Source organism: Poecilia reticulata, linkage group LG8, assembly GCF_000633615.1.
Source record: "Poecilia reticulata strain Guanapo linkage group LG8, Guppy_female_1.0+MT, whole genome shotgun sequence".
Taxonomy (NCBI): domain Eukaryota; kingdom Metazoa; phylum Chordata; class Actinopteri; order Cyprinodontiformes; family Poeciliidae; genus Poecilia; species Poecilia reticulata.
The window spans coordinates 18,900,251-18,918,471 of NC_024338.1; the positions used below are offsets into that span (position 1 = coordinate 18,900,251).

Here is an 18,221-nt window from a genome sequence, read left to right on the forward strand (position 1 = left end):
TATATGTGTGTGCTTTTAATTTTACTTGTTCAAAATAATGATTATTTACATTTCCTTCGACAAACATCAGAAACACAACCGAACACATTTATTCATTATACTTGGCTAAACACAACAAAGTCTTCAACAGAAAATTCCTGTTTTATAAACATTGTATAGACCAATAATACGCAAAAGAAGTTAAATAACTTTAAAAACTAAGGCTAAAATCATAGTGATGCTGGTTTCATCACAATGACTAATTTATTGTTGTTGGGTAAAAAAACAAATAATTGACAATAATATTAGTTTTGTGTTTCTGTTTGTTGAGAATAAGCTAATTTTGGCCGGACCTGGTTGTGTGAGAGGTCGAGTTCATCCAGCAGGAACAGGTCCGAGAAGCAGAACGCCGACAGAGAGCTGAGCCGGTTCTTATTCAGAAACAGGCGGGTTGTGTGGTTGGACAGACCGGCAGGAATCTGGAGAGACAAACACAACTGAGATTTTATCGTATCGTTTATCATTTATTATGAAAAATATATTATCACAACAAGGATTCTGATTTATTGTTGTCAACACAAATTTCATTTACTGGTAAACGAAGAATCAAAATTGCCAGTGTGATCAAAAATGTTATGTTTTACTATTTTTTCCACTGTTTGTTTCATGGGAGCCTTAATAAATACAGAGGAGCCAAAACGTTTTACCACTTCAACATGTTTTTAGTTGAGTAAAAGTAAAAAGCAGCCGCCTAAAAAATTACTCAATAAAAGTACAAAAGTATTTGGTTACAAGTTTACTCAGGTACTTATAAGTTATATGTATATTTAAAAACCAGATGGACCAAAATAAAAGATAATTAAAAGAAATTACTTAACTGTAAGAAAAAATCAGCTAAAAGAAGCTTTTTCCAAATCAATTTCTTTCAATATAAAAATTATAAAACTTTAAGAAAAACTAGACGTGTGTGTGAGTCTGGTGTTTTATGTTTGTTTTTTTTGTTAAAACAAGCTTGTATCCAGAAATTTTACTCAAGTAAGAGTAGTGATACTTTATGATAAGAGCAGCGTAGTAAAAATATGCCTAAAAGTACATTTTTAGGAGTAAATGTAGCTGTTGTTCCCAACTCTCTGAATAAATATCAAAATTAAAAATACGTGCAGTTTAGCAAAAATTAATCACTTTTTAAGTAACTGGCGTCCTGAAAATGTCTGTTTCAAATCGGAATGTTTTTCCAAGAACAATATTTGTGTTTGTAGGGCTATGAATGCAGTCAGAGCCACACGGTTACCTAAAAACGTAATAAAAAACAGTTTTATTCATTTTTTTTGGTCGTCATTACAATAGTACCATTACAAAATGGTACTATTTTGTGGTAAGGACGGCGGAGTCCGGCGACGACAGGTGCTTAAAATCTGTAACAAAAGTATGTTTTTATCTTTTTTTAAATTTTTTTCTTTTTTTTCTTTTTCCAAAATCTCTTTCTCTTTCTTACTGTTATTCAATGTCACGTGCTGTTTTTATTTCGTTTTTTAATTATGTAAAGCACCTTGAAATGCCTTGCTGCTGAAATGTGCTATACAAATAAAATTTGATTGATTGATTGATTGATTGATTGATTGATTGATTGATTGATTGATTGATTGATTGATTGATTGATTGATTGATTGAAAATATCGCGATAAAAGACCAGTTTGATCAATCTGACATTTTAAAAACTCAACCAGAGAATCTATCGGTTAAACTGGAACCAGCAGACGGACCTGGGTCAGTCGGAGTCCGCTGCAGCGAACCATCAGTCCTCCGTCCGGCGCCTCCTTCTGCTGACAGGCGTTGATGGAAGACACTCGGTTCCCCCGGCGCCACAGCGCCACCCGCTGGAGGGATGATGAATGGATCAAAAGGAGGAGCATCAGACAGCGGGACATGACGTAAAATGACGCGATTCTCTGACTTCCCCGAGCCACAGAATCGATTATCATTTATCACTGGTTACATCTGCCTGGTGCGTATGACGTCACAGCAACAAGACAGGAAATTACACAGAGAAGAAGAGGAGGAAGAACGACAGGACAAAGGGATAAAGGTGGAAAGATGAAGATAAGAAACGGATTAATGAGGAGAAAATCTGCTTAATCCTCCTGCTGGGATTAAAGATCAAAGGTTTACTGCTTCAAGGAGGGAAAGAAAATATTAACATAAAGTAGATTTCTTCATTTAAATACAATTTGCCTGTCTGATTTTATACACAAAACACTTTAAACTGGGTTTCTTTCAAATTATCAGGTTGTTTATTATTATGCTTATTATGAAAATTGACAGGAAAAACAGTTCATGAACTATATTAAAGATTGGACATCATTCATTAAGCTTATAGTTAAAACAAACACATTTGCTAACATCTTAAAGTATATTAAACAATAAACATTATAAATAATAAAAAAAATACATAGACAAACAAAAGAGAGGTTGTTCATACTCACAGCTGTTGCAGCGGAGGACAGAGCTGAGAACTGCAGCAACAGACGGAGATTTGACAAACAAACAAACAAATAAATAAATAAATAAATAAATAAATAAATAAATAAATAAATAAATAAATAAATAAATAAATAAATAAATAAATAAATGTATTGATTCATTCACGGAATTCTTCAAAACATGGTAAAATGCATCACCTACATGTTTGTGTAGAAAATAATTAAAATAAAAATTCAAAAATTAAATTAATGAAACTGCGGAGTTAAGAAAATGTTGCCCTCTGGTGGACAGAGGGCAACATTACAGCACGAACCAGAAGAACAGAAGAAAATAAATACAGAAAGAATGCAGGTTGTGGTTGTTTTTTATTTTTATTTTGCGGAAATAAAATGTACCTTAATTAATAAAATATATAGCTTTGCACGTCATTGTTTTTTTTGCGTTTGTTTTGCCTTTAGCTTTTGGCTGAAGATCTGTTAGGAGCAGGATTTGTTTAAGAACGTGTTTAAATCTTTTAGTTACTGACTTTTTTGTTGTTACAATTCTGTAAAGGTTAACATTAGTAATAAAAAAAAACAATATTGGTTATATTCTGCATTAGAATAAAAAGCTGGAAAAGTAAATACACAAAAAAATATAATAAAAAACAGAAAATAAATAAAACTCCCAAGACACATTTATTAGTATGTCAGGTGACAAACTCCTAAAATCCCACACAGTATATCAGTAATGCGGTGTCAAAGTTTAATTTTTACTTTCAATAAATAATACAAAATCCATATATGACACAAAAAATATTAAAACAAACTTGTGACGAAAATTAAAATGTAAAATAAATATCATATAACAAATACTTAAAAATAAGTATTTATTTATGTGCTTATTTCTAAGGAATGTTCTGTAAAAGTGTAGTTTCTGTATAATTAATGCAGTATTTTTACAGGAAAAAGAAAATAAGAATTTTCACTAAAATTCAAATATGACACAAACACAAGAAAACACAGAAACAATCTTCTGACCAAAATAAAAACATAAATAAATAGAAAGCAGATGATTGATTGATCCGTTTCTGACAAGTCACGTGACCCATTTCTTTTTCAGCCAGGTGTCCGGTGGGCGGGGCTTCCCTCCAGCTCGTGCAGTCTGCTCTGAGCTGATAGCGCGCGCGGATGTCAGGCTATGACATCACAGAAGGAGCAGAACAGGAGGAGGAGGATCTGGACTCAGATAGGAACCGAACCTCAGCCAGAACTTTAAAGGTCCGCCAGGTGCGCTGGATTTACCGGTTCCGGTCTGAAGCTGATCAAAGCGGACAAACACAGTGAGTACAAAACAAATATTAAGATTATTTACACCAAACTCATAATAACTTCAGAAATCTAAAGTGTATAAATAATCAGATTCTGGGTCTGCTGCAGTTGGAGGAACAAACTCAGAGTTTAATGTTTGGGCAAAAAGAAGGATAAAAAGTGTTTCAAGTGAAATCAGTTGAGAAAATAACTGGAAGTAAATAAACAAAAATATATACTAAAAACAAAGTAAATAAAACTCACAACACCCCTTTATGTCAGGTGACAAACTCTTAAAATCCCACATTTTTGGCTTTTGAATCCCCAAAATGTTCAAAAGTCGAACATTTTCAACCTTTGAATCTAAAAAAATTCCAACTTAGTGAGTTTTTTGGCGTAACATATATATATTTATATTTTAAAACAGCTCTAGAAATGCTTATTTGATTGTCTTTGTTTTCAGTTTAAATGTGAAAATAATAGAAATTTAAATACTAATATTAACAACCTTTAAATATAAACATTTATCTGATATAATAAAACTTTTGTTTAACATGTTTATGGGGGAAATTAACCAACACATTACGTGTTAATTGTGAAAATGTTGCATGCTTTCTTTATTTATAGGTTCTTGAAGCTCCGCCCACCTTTCATGACGTCACAATCACACCTTAAATCAGACCCCAGGTGGGCCGCGATGACGTCGACACCTGAGAGCGACGCGAAGAAGAGAACCGAGGAAGATGAAGATGAAGATGCCAGCCAATCAGACGCCGGGGACAAAACCGCCGCGGGGCTGAGCATCGGCTGGGACTCGGCCGAGGAGTCCGGCGTCACGCTGTCCGACTCCACCAGGGAGGAGTTGCCATGGCAACGGCAGAAGCAGGAGGCGCGCGACGAGGAGGAGACGGAGGCGGTGGGATCGTCTCCCAACGGGCGATTCCTGAAATTCAACATCGAGATCGGACGAGGTTCCTTCAAGACGGTTTACAAAGGCCTGGACACGGAGAAGACGGTGGAGGTGGCCTGGTGCGAGCTGCAGGTAACCACCGGGTCACGGGGTCAGGGAGTCCGGTTACCATGGCGACGGGGAGGGGGAGAAAAAAGAGAAAGTTCTGCCAAAAAAATCTGAAATTTGTATCAGAGATCAGAAATTTTTGAGTTCAAAAAGTTGAAACTTTGCTAGAAAAAAAAACTCAGAAATTTTTAGATTAATCTCAGAAATTTTCTAAAAAAAAGAAAGAAATCGAAAATTTCTTAGTTCAAAAATCTGAAACTTTGCAAGACAAAATATCTGAGATTTTTAGATCAATTTCAGAAATTTGCTGTAAAAAATCGGAAATTTCAGTTTCCGAGTTTCAAAAAATTTGGGCTGGTTGGAGTAGTTTTCAAAACTTTTCAACTTTTTAAATTCCAAGTTTTCTTCAAACTTTTTTCTTCTACAAATCTTCTCAGAATAATTTCAAAATTTCTGGATTTTTGGCAGAAATGTACACCTCTTTGTTTTTCCATCTACAGCATCTTCACTGGTTCTCTGATCCGGATGAATGTAGTTTATCAGAACTACAAGTGTCAACAAGGACTGATGGGTCAGAACCACACAGAGATGCAACCAATTAACCATCTTACTATTAATTGTCAATTAATGGTTTATTACATTAAAACTAGTTCAATTCAGAAGAGGGCACCACCTAAATGGAAGCAAAAATAGTGGAATCACATTTCTTCCTTCCACTCAACTTTCTGCTAATATGCTTGGATACAGAGCTTTATGAACAACCAGCTCCTTTAGCAATAACGTTTTATGACTTCTCCTCCTTGTGAAAAGTGTTTAAAGGCTCAGGAAATATTTACAAGAGTTTTGAGTTAATTCGCTGATTAGAAGGTGATACATGATCTTTTAAGTTTTATAATTTTTTCATTTTGTATTAGCTGTTCATCAAAATAACAAGAAACAAATGAGTTAGATATCTCTCTCTATGCTTGGTGATTCTACATTATCTTCACTTTTTAAAATGACTGGGAAGAAATGTTGCACTTTTACGCAATATTACACTTTTTTATGTTCACTGTTACACGTTGTCCCATCAAACCCAGCTGGATTGGAGTTTTTCCCCTTCACGTCGTTTCAAGCATCCAGAAACATGGAGGTTAAACATGTTTCTGGGTCGGTTTGATCTCCTTCAGCTCCTCACTGCAGGCTGCAGACACACATACGTGATGTAGCATGAGTCAGCAGTTTGTTGAAACATACACAGTATCTGAGTCAGCGCACGGCGGCTGGATGCTGGTGATAACACACACACACACACGCGCGCGCACACACACACACACACACACACACACACACACGCACACACACACACACACACACACACACACACACACACACACGTTCTGCCTTCCCATCTGTTTGTTTGGTGCAGAAACACGTCCAACATGTTGCTATTTTTTGTGTTTTGTGTCTTAATGGGATTTTTTTCTGTTTAAATCTACAGGTTGTTTAAATAAGCAGCATAAAATCAGAGAGAAATAAAAAATTAATGATATTCTAAAAACAAAATAAGAAGACAAATACAACAAACTTAGGTTTTAAATTTTACATTTAAATATATTTTTATACATTTATTAATTTTGTTTACTGTATTCACATTTCCCATAGTTGCCGTGGGTAAAACTAAATTAAAGTGAAGTAATTTATGAATTTTTTTTTCGATATCAAATGTATTTATTTATATATCTTAATTTAATAAATACCATAACATATTTAATTTTATTTAACACCAATTGTATTGATGTCTTTTTATAGTTTAATTTGATTAAGTAAATAACAAATGTATTACATTTTATTTTTCAATTTAATTAAACATCAAATTTAAATGTTTTTTTTAATATTTATTACAAAATGTAATTGACTAAATAAATGTATAATATTTAATTTAATTTCTGATATATATTTATTCAATTAATTATAAATTTTTAAAAATTATTTCTATTTAATTTGATAATTAAAATTCTTGTATTTATTTATGTATTTATATAATTTTATTTATTAAATACATTTATTAAATCTGCTTTTCAAATGTATGTATTTATGTATCTAATTAATTAAATAAATAAATATCAAATCTATTAAATTAAAGTGTTGAAAATGATTAAATTTCATTTTCCTGGTTGCTGTCCTGTGATCTAGTTACCAACCTTGTGAGCCTGAAGTCAGAACTCAGACACAGGAAGCGCCGGATCATAAATAAACAAACAGAAAATCGAGTTTGGCAGCAAAGGGAGGCGTTTGTGTTGCCATGTCAGCAGTTCATTAGCAGCAGCTCTGTGTGGGCTCGGCGTCCTTCAGGGCGCAGGTTTCTCTCTCACAAGGTGAACGGCTGAAGGTGTTCATGTGTTCACGCTCCACAGACTCACCGTCTGAGCAGATCCGAGCGCCAGCGCTTCAGCGAGGAGGTGGAGATGCTCAAAGTCCTGCAGCATCCCAACATCGTGAGGTTCTACGACTCATGGAAGTCCGCTAAGTGCATCATCCTGGTGACGGAGCTCATGACGTCTGGGACGCTCAAAACGTGAGGAAAACAGACCACAACAACCTGTATCTCTCATAAAAACAAAAACGTAAAATCCTACCTAGTATTTTGACAAAATAAGACGAAACTAACTTACAAGCAACTTTTCAGCAAGATAAGTTAATAATTCCTTAATATTGGTAGTTCTACCAGATTATTTCAATCATAATGAGACATTTTTCCCATGTTTGGATTCAGAAAAACTGTCAAACATAGTGGGTCAATCTGACTTGGAAAGTCAGGAAGGAGTTTGGAAAGATGAGAAAATAACAGTTGAAATGTTCCAGCTGTGGATAGCATGAAGTCCGGTATGAAGCAAGCCAAGAGATCAGTGTCAACCAAACCACAGTCTGGACTGGTGCAGAACTCTACACACACTGACATGGTCAGATCTGAGTATAAATACGCCCCACGTTGGGCACCAATTATGTTAAAAAGCAGCAAACAAAAACAAATCATCACACCGGACGCCGTTTCTGTCTGCTTTATTTGGGCCAACATGGCATTTCACACAAGTTCCATATTCACACAATTCTTACAGAACCTCCAACTGTCTGTGAGATGTATTTGCCCCTTTTTCACTCCCTAACACTGTCTGGCCCCAGAGAGTATCCTGTACATGACCCTCCTTGTTGCGTGTTTTCCTTTAAACCATCCAGGTACGTGCGCCGGTTCCGCCCGATGAAGCTGAAGCTGCTGCAGAGATGGAGCCTGCAAATCCTGAAAGGTCTCCACTTCCTGCACTCGCGCTCGCCACCCATTCTCCACCGAGACCTTAAATGCGACAACGTCTTCATCAACGGACCCACCGCCTCGGTCAAGATTGGGGACCTGGGCCTCGCGACGCTCAAGAAGGCCTCGTTCGCCAAGAGCGTCATTGGTAAGAAGCATCTACTCAGGATGACGGGAGGAAAGGGGTCTGTTTGAGTGTCTCACACTGTGACTCGTGGTGCGTTCAGGAACTCCTGAGTTTATGGCTCCTGAGATGTATGAGGAGAAGTATGACGAGGCCGTGGACGTTTACGCCTTCGGTATGTGCATGCTGGAGATGGCAACTTCAGAGTATCCGTACTCCGAGTGTCAAAACGCAGCCCAGATCTACCGCAAAGTCACCAACGTAAGGCCATGTCCACCTCACACCTGCACACTTCCTGTTGTGTTTCCGTGTTTGACCCACCGTCTGTCCTCCAGGGAATCAAGCCGGATAATTTTTCTAAAGTACAAAACCAGGAGCTGAAAGAGATAATCGAGGGCTGCATCCAAACCAACAGCAGCGAGAGGTCAGTTGGGAAAACTCAGTCATGGTGTGTTCGATTAAACATCCACACCTCCCCAAATGAACCAAACTTTGTAGATAAGAAAACTAGAGTTCGATTAAAGCAAACTAACATTTTTTTACGCTAGAAGCTTTAAAATATAACTGTGTCTGAATTGTTTTCATATGATTCACTTGTGTCTCTCATCAATGTGGGTCAGTGAACGACCTACTGACGGTTGATTTGTTTGGTAGGTTTATGGTTCAGGATCTGCTGGGGCACCGGTTCTTCCAGGAAAAGACGGGTTACTATGTGGAGCTCGCTGAGGAAGATGATGGTGCAAAGGCGGCGCTGAAGCTCTGGCTCAGGGTGGAAGACAAGAAGAAACTTCTAGGCAAATACAAAGACAACAATGCCATTGAGTTCCTTTTTGAGCTGTACAAAGACGTCCCTGAAGAGGTCGCCCAGGAGATGGTAGCCTCATCGCCACGCTGGTGACATCATCAAAGAGCCCGCTGCCGGCTGGACTCACCTGTCCGTCTTTGTCCCTCAGGTGATCCTGGGGTTTGTGTGTAAGGCCGACTACAAGGTGATCGCCAAGGCGATCAGAAACCGAGTGACTGCCATAAAGCAGCAGAGGGACAAAAAGCGCCGCCTGCTGGAGGAAGCTCTGAACAACCTTAAAGCTGTTGTTAACAGGAAGGTGACTGAGCCCGCCCCCGATCAGTCCAAACTGTCCAATCAGAAGCCTGCATCCGCTTTGAATGCGTCTGCTTCTGGAAGGGTGGCGAGTCAGGTGAGTCTGAAGCAACAAATTACATTTTATTTACAAATTAAATTTTGTTTATTATTTAATTTATTGAGTTTGTTCATTGTCTAATTTTGTTATGAAGTCTTAGCCTACAGACTCCCACAAACTCGGCCGAACTTCGTGTATTCAGTGAGCCACGCAGACTCCACCTTTACTGTCCCCATTGATTACATTGTCAAGGATACTGATTTCCTACATTTCTCAAAACAAATTTCTTTACTTCCTTCAAATTCAGCCACAATTACCTTGACATAGTAATCCGACTACTGATTACTGATTTATCTTTTAACAAGTAACTTAGCTACTTTACCTGGCGCCGCACATCCGCCCTTCCATCCACCAAAGGTCAACGTTGTCTTATTACTGAAAAGGTGACTTGTCACATCACTGTGACACAAGAAAATCACTAATACATTTTTTTCTTTTAAACAAAGGATGATGACAGAAATAGTAACACACATTGACGTGAATAAGTAACTTTAATCTAATTACTGCTTTGGAAAGTCCTTATATGCACAAGTCTTTAAATTTTATGTCTCATACAACGTTGTTGACAATCTGACATAATTAAGTCCACAAGAGGGCGCCAGCAGTTTGATTTTAACACTGTTTTCTGCTGAGCAGTTTTCTGTGTGACACGGAGAACACGTACCTAAAAATGAAAGTTTGCTCAAACTTCCACGTAGTGAAATACACCGAGTCCGTGGGAGCCTTAACTCTCGTCCAATAAACTCACAGAATGATGTTCCTGCTGACATACAAGCCCCGCCCCCGGCATCCAGCCCAGCAGGGATGCTGGTGGCGAGCAGCAGCCCGGCAGATTCTGGGATCAGCGTCCTGTCCAACAAAACGGAAGAAGATGGAGACGAGGACCAAGACAAGACAACCAGACACGCGTCTCACTCCTCAGCTGCCTGTCAGTACATTTAATTACGTGTTTCAACGTCTGATTGGACGATGGCTTGGTCAACTTAATAACTGCGTCTTCTTATGGCAGCTGACTGTGAGACAGGAATCTTCTTCAACACCCCTACAGCGGCTCCTGAGGCTCCACCTCCTTCGTTAAGCTCCGCCCCCAATCCAGGGACCCCGCCTCCTTTACGACGGACGCCGTCCAAAGCTCCGCCCTTCCCGGTGTTGCGCTTCCCAAAGGTCAGCAGGAGAAAAACAGATACAATTTACTTTAGTTGCTTCAGTCCAAACAACAACAACAACAAAATCATCACAGGGATTAATTTAAATAAGTCTATAAAATACTTACATCTCTAAAATCTGAAAAGCTGAAATAATTGATCAGATAAATCGATTATTATTGTTAACTGGAGTATACAGACTTTAAAAAAGAGCAATTTGCTGAAAGAATAATATATTCAGAGTAGTAATTAAGCCTAACTATGCAGAAAATTTCATTTAAAATTAAAAAAACTAAATATGTTCAGATCTTCTTTACAATCACCTGGTTCAGATTGTGCAAATAAATCTCCTAGTAAGCATCTTTTGCATCATATCATTAATCATTATTAAGCTCTTCACTGTACTGATGTTAAATAAAGCAATGTGTTTTCCACATGTTGATGTTAGAAGTTTTTTTTTACCTACAGATGCATCCTTTGGTAAATCTTAGGCAAGAAAATGTTTATTTTCTGATTTTAAAAAGCAATCAAATTATTTGCAACTTTTATTATATTTCTAATATTTTATATAAAAAAGGATTACATGTAAAATGTGCATTCTATGCCAATTTTTTAAACAGAATAATCAATAATTAAAATAATTGTTAGTCTCAGCTCTAATTGAAACTGTGTTCTGCAGAGCATTGCTGTTTCCCAAAGTTCGGAAAAACATCCCACTGATTCAAGCTGCGGCTTCTCCTCACCTGTCGACAGGTAACACACAGGATACAACAACCAGCCTCCTTTGTTTCAATATGTTCTACTTTAAAATCTGTGTTTTCTGTTTACAGCTACTCCTCTGACATAACGTCCAGCCTGAGTGACGGCAACGATGGTCCATCAGATCGGAGCAAGCAGGAAGCAGCGAAGAGAGAAGCAATGAAGCAGTCCAGGCGAAGAGCCAGAGCCCGGCTGAGGATCTTCGGGGTGAGTCGACCCGTCCCGGGCGAAAGCCGAGCTGCTATTACAAACGGCAACAAACGGCTTGTCGATATGCTACTGATGTAGAAAAACACAATTTCACAATTGCTGTGTTTCCATTAATTAAGAAGTAAAACTTATCCCATGATAGGTTATTAAAAAACATGGCAAACAGTTACAACACTGCAAAAACACAAAATCATACCAAGTATTTTTGGTCTAGTTTTTAGTGCAAATTTCTTAATACACTTGAAATAAGACAAAACTAAAGCGACTTTTCAGAAAGAAACAGTTTTAAGAAATTTGCAATAAAAACTAAAGTTTAAAAAAAACAAATCGTTATTCTCCTACTACTTCCTGTTGTTGTCTTCTTTGGCGTTTCCGCCAGTAGTAAGATCCGACTGATGATCATGTGACTCGGGTGATGTAAAAATAGTGTTTCCATTGCAGTTTTGGGAAATAAACCAATTTAGATTTGGTCAAAACCCGCTTCAGGAAAACCATGAGTTTAAAAAAAATGTATGTGTTTCCAATTCCAATTATGCAATTTTATGGTTGATGCAAACGCAGCTGGTGTGTGTTTGGTGCATGCAGGTGTCCGACAAGGTGGACCGAGTGGTGGAGTGTCAGCTGCAGACTCACAACAACAAGATGGTGACCTTTAAGTTCGACCTGGACGGAGACAATCCAGAGGACATCGCCTCGGTGATGGTGAGGAGACAACCAATCAGCATTGAGCATTCTCCTCCAGCTTGTCCTCCATCAACATCAACCAACTCTTTACTTTCAGCTGAACAGAGACTTCATCCTGCCATCAGAGAGGGAGGGGTTTATTCTACGCATGTATGAAATCATAAAGAGGGCGGAGTTAATGATGCATCAGCAGCATCCGGGAGGCGCCAACAGGTTGCCCAGCTTGACTGCGTCTGTGTTGCCCGAATCACAGGTGTGCCTCATTTCACCCCTAAAAGGTTTTCTTCTGATAACCAACTCCAAAAATCAAACTTTTTTTTTGCTTTTAAACTGTCAAATAGGTTATTTAGGGTTCTGTCTTTATGTTTTTGTGTGAATCTTTGTGTTTAGTTCTGCAATATTTTGCCTAAAACTGATTCAGTTCTGCCCTCCTTTGGTTAAACAGTTGAATCCTCTAATTGTTTAAACTGGTGCAGCTTTTCATGAAACAGTTACAGTATAAAATCATCTGAGTCAGACTCCATGGTTTCAGTAATTTTATTGAATTATACTCTGATTACTGAGTTCTTCAATCTTTACAGTTAAACGAGGCAATAAAGGGCCTGTCCAGGACTCTGTCCTCATCCTCTTTAACTGGTAAGTACCAACATTTGCACTGTGAAGTCAGTCTGGTGGTTTGAACCTCAGGTCTACTTTGATGTGATGCATCTCTGACTCATTCATTTGTTGTCTCTTCCTGTCAGATATTGATAACAGTGACCCCTCACCTTTGAAAGCTGTGGATTTCCGCATCGACACCGAGGCCACACCCCTCGTCAGGCCGCTGAGGTCACAGTCTTTTCAGACTCCATCAGGTACGACATGATGTCGTGTTTTACATAATACCTTCACATTGTCTAACCAGCTGGTAGGGATCATGGATATCTACTTATATGCTTGATTAGTTGTCACAATTTTAACATCAATGCAGTGCAGGGTTGATCTGTTGACTATTTTTTGGATTAACTGATGAATAATTTGATGGTAAAAGGTGCTTAATAGGAAATTTTTAACAGAATCTGAACAAGCTAAAATTCAACTTGAGGAGTTCTGGATAGAACATATTTACAGACTAACATGGCTGTAATCATTTTCCTTTTGGGGTACTGTTGAAACACTTAGTTTGGTATCCAACCTAAGTGTCTTCTGTTGCATGTTTTCTAAATGTAAACCACTATTGATATGATGCACAGCACCACCTGGTGGTAACATGTGAATTACCCAGATGTTAACCTTTTTTTAAACTAAATGTCATTTATGTTCCTCTCTCCAGCTTCCTCCTATCAGAACCCTCAGTCCTCCCTCCACTACCCCCACCCAGACTCCAACTCGGCGCCCCAACCTCATCTCCCACGTGCTGCTCAATATCAACTCCAGACCCACCCCTATTCCACTTACACTGCCTCCTTCCCAAACATGTCCCCCATCTCCCGACTGCCCCGGGTGCAAAGCAACCCTTCCCTTTTCACCCCCACCTCTACTCCATCAGCACCCAACCCTCCCCAATGGCCCTCCCCAGACCAACCTTACTTTTCCCTAGCTAACGTCATCTCTGTGGCAATGAGTGTGGCTCAGTCCCTCTTGCCCCAATCTGGGGCCCCCAATCAGGGCTTATACCCCCACACTCCACCTCTATCTCCTCCATTCACAAACCCCCCAAACCCCCTCTCTTCCTCTGGGTCTCCATCTTTGAGCTCTGGTCGCCATCATCAAAACCAAGGCTCATTTTCCAATTCCTTCACCATACAACAAACATACTCCCCACCAAGACCTCGGACTGGCTCAATTAGGGACAGTGAGCAGGGAGCGTCACCCAACAGAATCCCAGAAACACCTCAGGTAAGACTAAGACTAATTAACACGCCTTGTTTAATCCACTTTATTTGATCTCCAGGTCATTTGCCTTGAAAATGTGGTGGTCTGCATTTTGGTCTGCATTATGCTAATGCAGACCAAAAAAGCAAACTGTCAGACCTACAAACTACGTCTCGGTTCAGTTGAAGTGAACTCTGGTGCGGCCAAGTGGACTGAAGACCAGTTCAAAAGCAGAAAATGAACTGTAGCATAGGGCATTCTGGGTAAATACAACCAAAACAAACACGAGAGTCTAATGCTAGTGAGAGAATTAGCCAATGACAAAAGAGAAATCCTACAACTTCTAAAATTTGCCAGTACTCCGTTGTTGTTTACATTTTATGAAGGAGGAAGTTCCACTCATGTCACCGTCATTTCCTTCAGTGGCTCCTAGTGCAGCGCCCCCACAGGTGAAGGGGGGAACAGGATTGGTTTGTTTGACAGTTCAGTGTGAAAGTAAAATGCAAAAGCTGAAAATGTAACACATTTTGATCCCAAATCAAACTGAGTATTATGGACTATGAGGTGTGATGATCAGTTTTGGGGTTACTGGGTTTTGATCTTGTTTTTGTGCTAACCTCTCATTTCTTCATCACAGCTCAACAGCTCTGTCCATAAAGCTGACTTACCCTCAACCCCTCACGGTGAGTACCTGGTGGATTTAATGACTTCAGTCACAGCTGATCAGACCTACTCACTGAACATTCATCGTACCGGTTCACAGGTTCAGGCACATCCTCTTCTCCCAGTCTGACCAGTAGATCCAATCTCAGAGAAGTGTTCTCAGACTCATCCACTTCTTCCTCCACATCATCTCCTCATACATCAACTCCTCGCAAAATGGTGAGGCCTATAGACATCAAATGTTTGTTTTTAATCTGTTTTATGATCAGTGGATTTACATGTCTCACCCACATTGACCTCAAGGAATACCTGATCGGTCCAGGAATTTCTTGTCTCTGTCCTGTTGGGGGCTGGTGTAGGTTACAGGCCAATGAGACTGTGATCACTTTCAAACACTAAACCCAAACAGTGGCAGTTCATCAACACATTGATGTCTGTTTATAGAAAACAAGCCATACATCCGTCTCTCCATGCCTCGTTGGTTAGAGAAGTCACATCAGTTTAGCCCTGGGAATCCGTCCTGTGCTCAGTGAACTATAAGTTCATCAGCTACAATTCACCAGTCTGTGTTGTTTCACAATACACAAACACAAATAGCAAGCAGGTCAATGACAAGGCAGTGACTCAATGCCTTGTAGTTTCTCATGATCGTATCGTTGTCTATGATCAGTTAAATTAAATCATATTTTTAAATGGTTGTAACGTTTAGACCAAAAGTCCTTACAGCTGAGTTGTGTTGGTCATCTTCACTCATGTACCACGTTGATTAAACTTGATATTTTTTACTTTATTTTAGGTGTCCCCTCCTGTTTCTCCATCAGGAAGAATGTCTCCCTCCCTGAAAGGTAAAATTTACTTTTCTGATTTGTAAGACAAAGAAAATTCTCAAGATTTTTTCATTAACAGGAGAAAGCCCAGAGAGCCAGCAACACTGATGACAACAGAAAAAAAGTTTTCTTTATCATGTATTTTTACATCTCCCAGAGTTTTCCTTTCCATTGCTCTCGCTGTTCACCTCCACTTATCTAACTGGGTTGAGGAGGTAACATGTTCAGAAAGGAAACCAGACATGCCTCTCATTCGGAGAGTCCAGTTGTTCCCAGACCAGACAGGATGTTCTGGTTTCCCCCCAGGGTCTCCTCCTTATAGGACGTCCCCAAAAAACCTCCAAAGGAAAGGAAAGCACCCGGGAGACATTCTCTTCCTCTGTTCTTCCGCTGTACTTTTCTGTGTTGGAACCATGGCTTTATTGTTTTGTCGGTATTTCTACTCTCTTTGGGATGAACTTGCTGAAAATGAAATTATCACTCAGTTAGTCAAAGGTATCTTCTCTTCTTTTCTTCTCTCACAGTAAAGGAACCAGGTTTCATAGTTGGACGCTTCCAGGTGTCACCCTCTTCAGGAAATCCCTCTGTCAGTCATCAAGGACCATCCACTCAAGACAACACCACCCAGTCCGCGACTCCATCCAATAAAAATCCACCAGAGCACACAGGAAGCAGTACAGAGACAAGCCAATCAGAGGGCAGCAACCCCACAGTCACCATCTCCCCTCCTGGTAACTACGACAGCCTGTCTGGTCAGGAGCAGAAGACGATGGGGAGCCGCAGGCTGAGCGTCGGTCTGTGGGAGGGGTCAGGCAGCAGCCAATCGAGGAGCCGCTCTGCCACCTACAGTTCTGACGAATCAGAGGGCGAGGAGATGTGGGAGGAGCTAATGGAGCTTCGTCACAGGTGACTGGGTGATCGGTGATCATCTTTTGCTCTACAAATAGCCGGAAAATCAAATCCATCACACCTAACTGACATATAAAGACCAGTGTTTTGAGTTTGGCCAGCAGGTGTCGCCAAATCTCACAATGCTTGCCTGTTTACTGTGAACTATCCTCTCTCTCCTCCTCACAGACACCTGGGGCAGGTGCAGAGCCTGCAGGTGAGTCAGAAGCGAGAAATTGAGGAGCTCTATCGACAGAAAGGTAAAGCCCCGCCCCCCAGCATTATCCCTCCGGCGGCCATGTTGAAACACCGCCACCGCCGTCTCTCCAAACCAGCAAACTACACCCTGCCTCGCAGAAACAGCCTGCAGAGACGGGACATACTGCCCCCTTCAGGTAGATGAGCTCACTGCACTGTGCACACAGAGTATCGGTTTCTGAAACGGGTCCGTTTTGTGTTCAGGCATCATGAGGAAGAACTCAGTGAGCGGCAGCAGCAGTGGATCTCAGGACAGAGTTCTGAAAGGAGTGACGTTCGCTCCAGGACACAGCTGCATGGTGAGCAGAGAACCTCCACTCCCAAAACCGAAGGTCTGCAGCTCTACTGTGTGAAACACAGGGCTGCAAGTAACTGTTATTTTCCATGATGTTGATTTTCCTCGTAGGACTTTTCTGTAAAGCAAACGTTTGAGGTATTTTCATTCTGTTAGCAACTCGAGGCGTTGCAGCTACCGCTAACTAGCTGTCTATAAACTCTTGGTAGTTTGGTAACTTTTTGCAAGTTGACTGGATGACGTTGGCCTTCATCACTGACTCACTTCTGTTTTTAACCCATACAATGCTTTGTGCATTCTGTTTAAAAAAAGATTAGCACCACTACAATATAAAATATGCTATTTTCTTTTGTACCGTTTTGTCGGGTCTTAAATTTCATTCATAATGGTCTTAAAAAGTCTTAAGTTTGAGTTGGTGAAACCTGCAGAAAACCTAAAATAAAATAAAGAAAAGTTTAACGTTTACTTAAGAGATTTTCAGAGCAGTTTAAATGCTTGTCTCTGATTGGTCAGCTCATGTGTCCAATTTGAGAACAAAGTTATGAAAAAAAGTTTTTTTAAAGACATTTAAACAGTTTAAAATTAAACTCTGAAATAACTGCAGGTCCTACTTAAAGACTTTCTGACATGATTCCAAGTTTGTTTGTCTATAATGTTATTGCTGATGGAGAACATGAACACCTTCTGATTTAGGATCCATACCTGACCCCTGACCTTTGCCTTACAGTGAGAGGAGCTGCTGAAGAACCCGAAGACCATCAGAGCTGCAGACACATTTCAGCTCCTCAGGAGGAAACGGAGCTTCATGCAGATTCAACCCGATGGTTTCAGATCTGATCCTTCAGGTCCAAACCGGGTCGATACGTTCAGCATCATGAACATGTTTAAAGGATTCAGAAAAACTGGAAGCTAACTGAACGTGACGAAGGCTCCAGGCATGATGGCAGCTTTAAACCTGTTTTATTACATTTTTTATCCTTATTTTTATTGCTAAGTTTCACCATGGTGACATTTTTCCTCAAACTCTTGTTTATAAATAAGTTAATAAGTTGATATTTATTTGCTGCTGGTTCAGTTTCTCATCAGGTTGAAGTTACAGCAGCAGCTCATCTGTGCCTTATTTAAAGAATTGCTGCTGAAGCTGAACATAAAACCTGGAAGTTGTTTTTGCTTCAGTTTTTAAAGTTTGAAACATTAAGAAGGTTTAATAAAATAATCCTGATGAGTTTCATATTTTTGTAAATTCTTACCTGCAGATA

At 39.6% G+C, this 18,221-nt stretch overlaps 2 protein-coding genes across 5 annotated transcripts in view; one reads left to right on the forward strand and one right to left on the reverse strand.

Moving 5' to 3' along the window:
* Positions 1–1,976, reverse strand: part of LOC103469006 (leucine-rich repeat-containing protein 3-like) — an 8,284-nt gene extending 6,308 nt beyond the window's left edge. For both annotated transcript variants that reach the window (XR_534284.2, XM_008416454.2), the window contains exons 1-2: positions 1,743–1,976; positions 333–458 (exon numbers count right to left, since the gene is read on the reverse strand). Coding sequence is in view for 1 of the 2 variants with exons in the window: in XM_008416454.2 (XP_008414676.1) it covers positions 333–458; positions 1,743–1,961 (345 nt within the window). In the remaining variant the exon portion in view is untranslated. The remainder of the gene's footprint in view (positions 1–332; positions 459–1,742) is intronic.
* A 1,547-nt stretch (positions 1,977–3,523) lies between these two features.
* On the forward strand, positions 3,524–18,185 carry LOC103469007 (serine/threonine-protein kinase WNK4-like). Of its 3 annotated transcripts, XM_017306042.1 has the most exons (25): positions 3,524–3,781; positions 4,377–4,791; positions 7,164–7,324; positions 7,984–8,204; positions 8,284–8,441; positions 8,516–8,604; positions 8,835–9,054; positions 9,134–9,376; positions 10,130–10,307; positions 10,389–10,543; positions 11,204–11,277; positions 11,355–11,490; positions 12,079–12,195; positions 12,275–12,430; positions 12,759–12,813; positions 12,921–13,031; positions 13,490–14,055; positions 14,669–14,714; positions 14,795–14,913; positions 15,491–15,539; positions 16,046–16,427; positions 16,599–16,669; positions 16,745–16,804; positions 16,872–16,966; positions 17,690–18,185. In XM_017306042.1, the coding sequence occupies exons 1-25, from the start codon at positions 3,630–3,632 to the stop codon at positions 17,690–17,692; spliced, it is 4,032 nt and encodes a 1,343-aa protein (XP_017161531.1). In that variant the 5' UTR covers positions 3,524–3,629; the 3' UTR covers positions 17,693–18,185. The 3 variants fall into 3 exon arrangements, with proteins under 3 accessions (XP_017161531.1, XP_017161530.1, XP_017161529.1); XM_017306041.1 differs by having other exon boundaries at positions 10,428–10,543; positions 16,599–16,804; XM_017306040.1 differs by having other exon boundaries at positions 3,525–3,781; positions 16,599–16,804.
* The last annotated feature ends 36 nt before the right edge of the window (positions 18,186–18,221 follow it).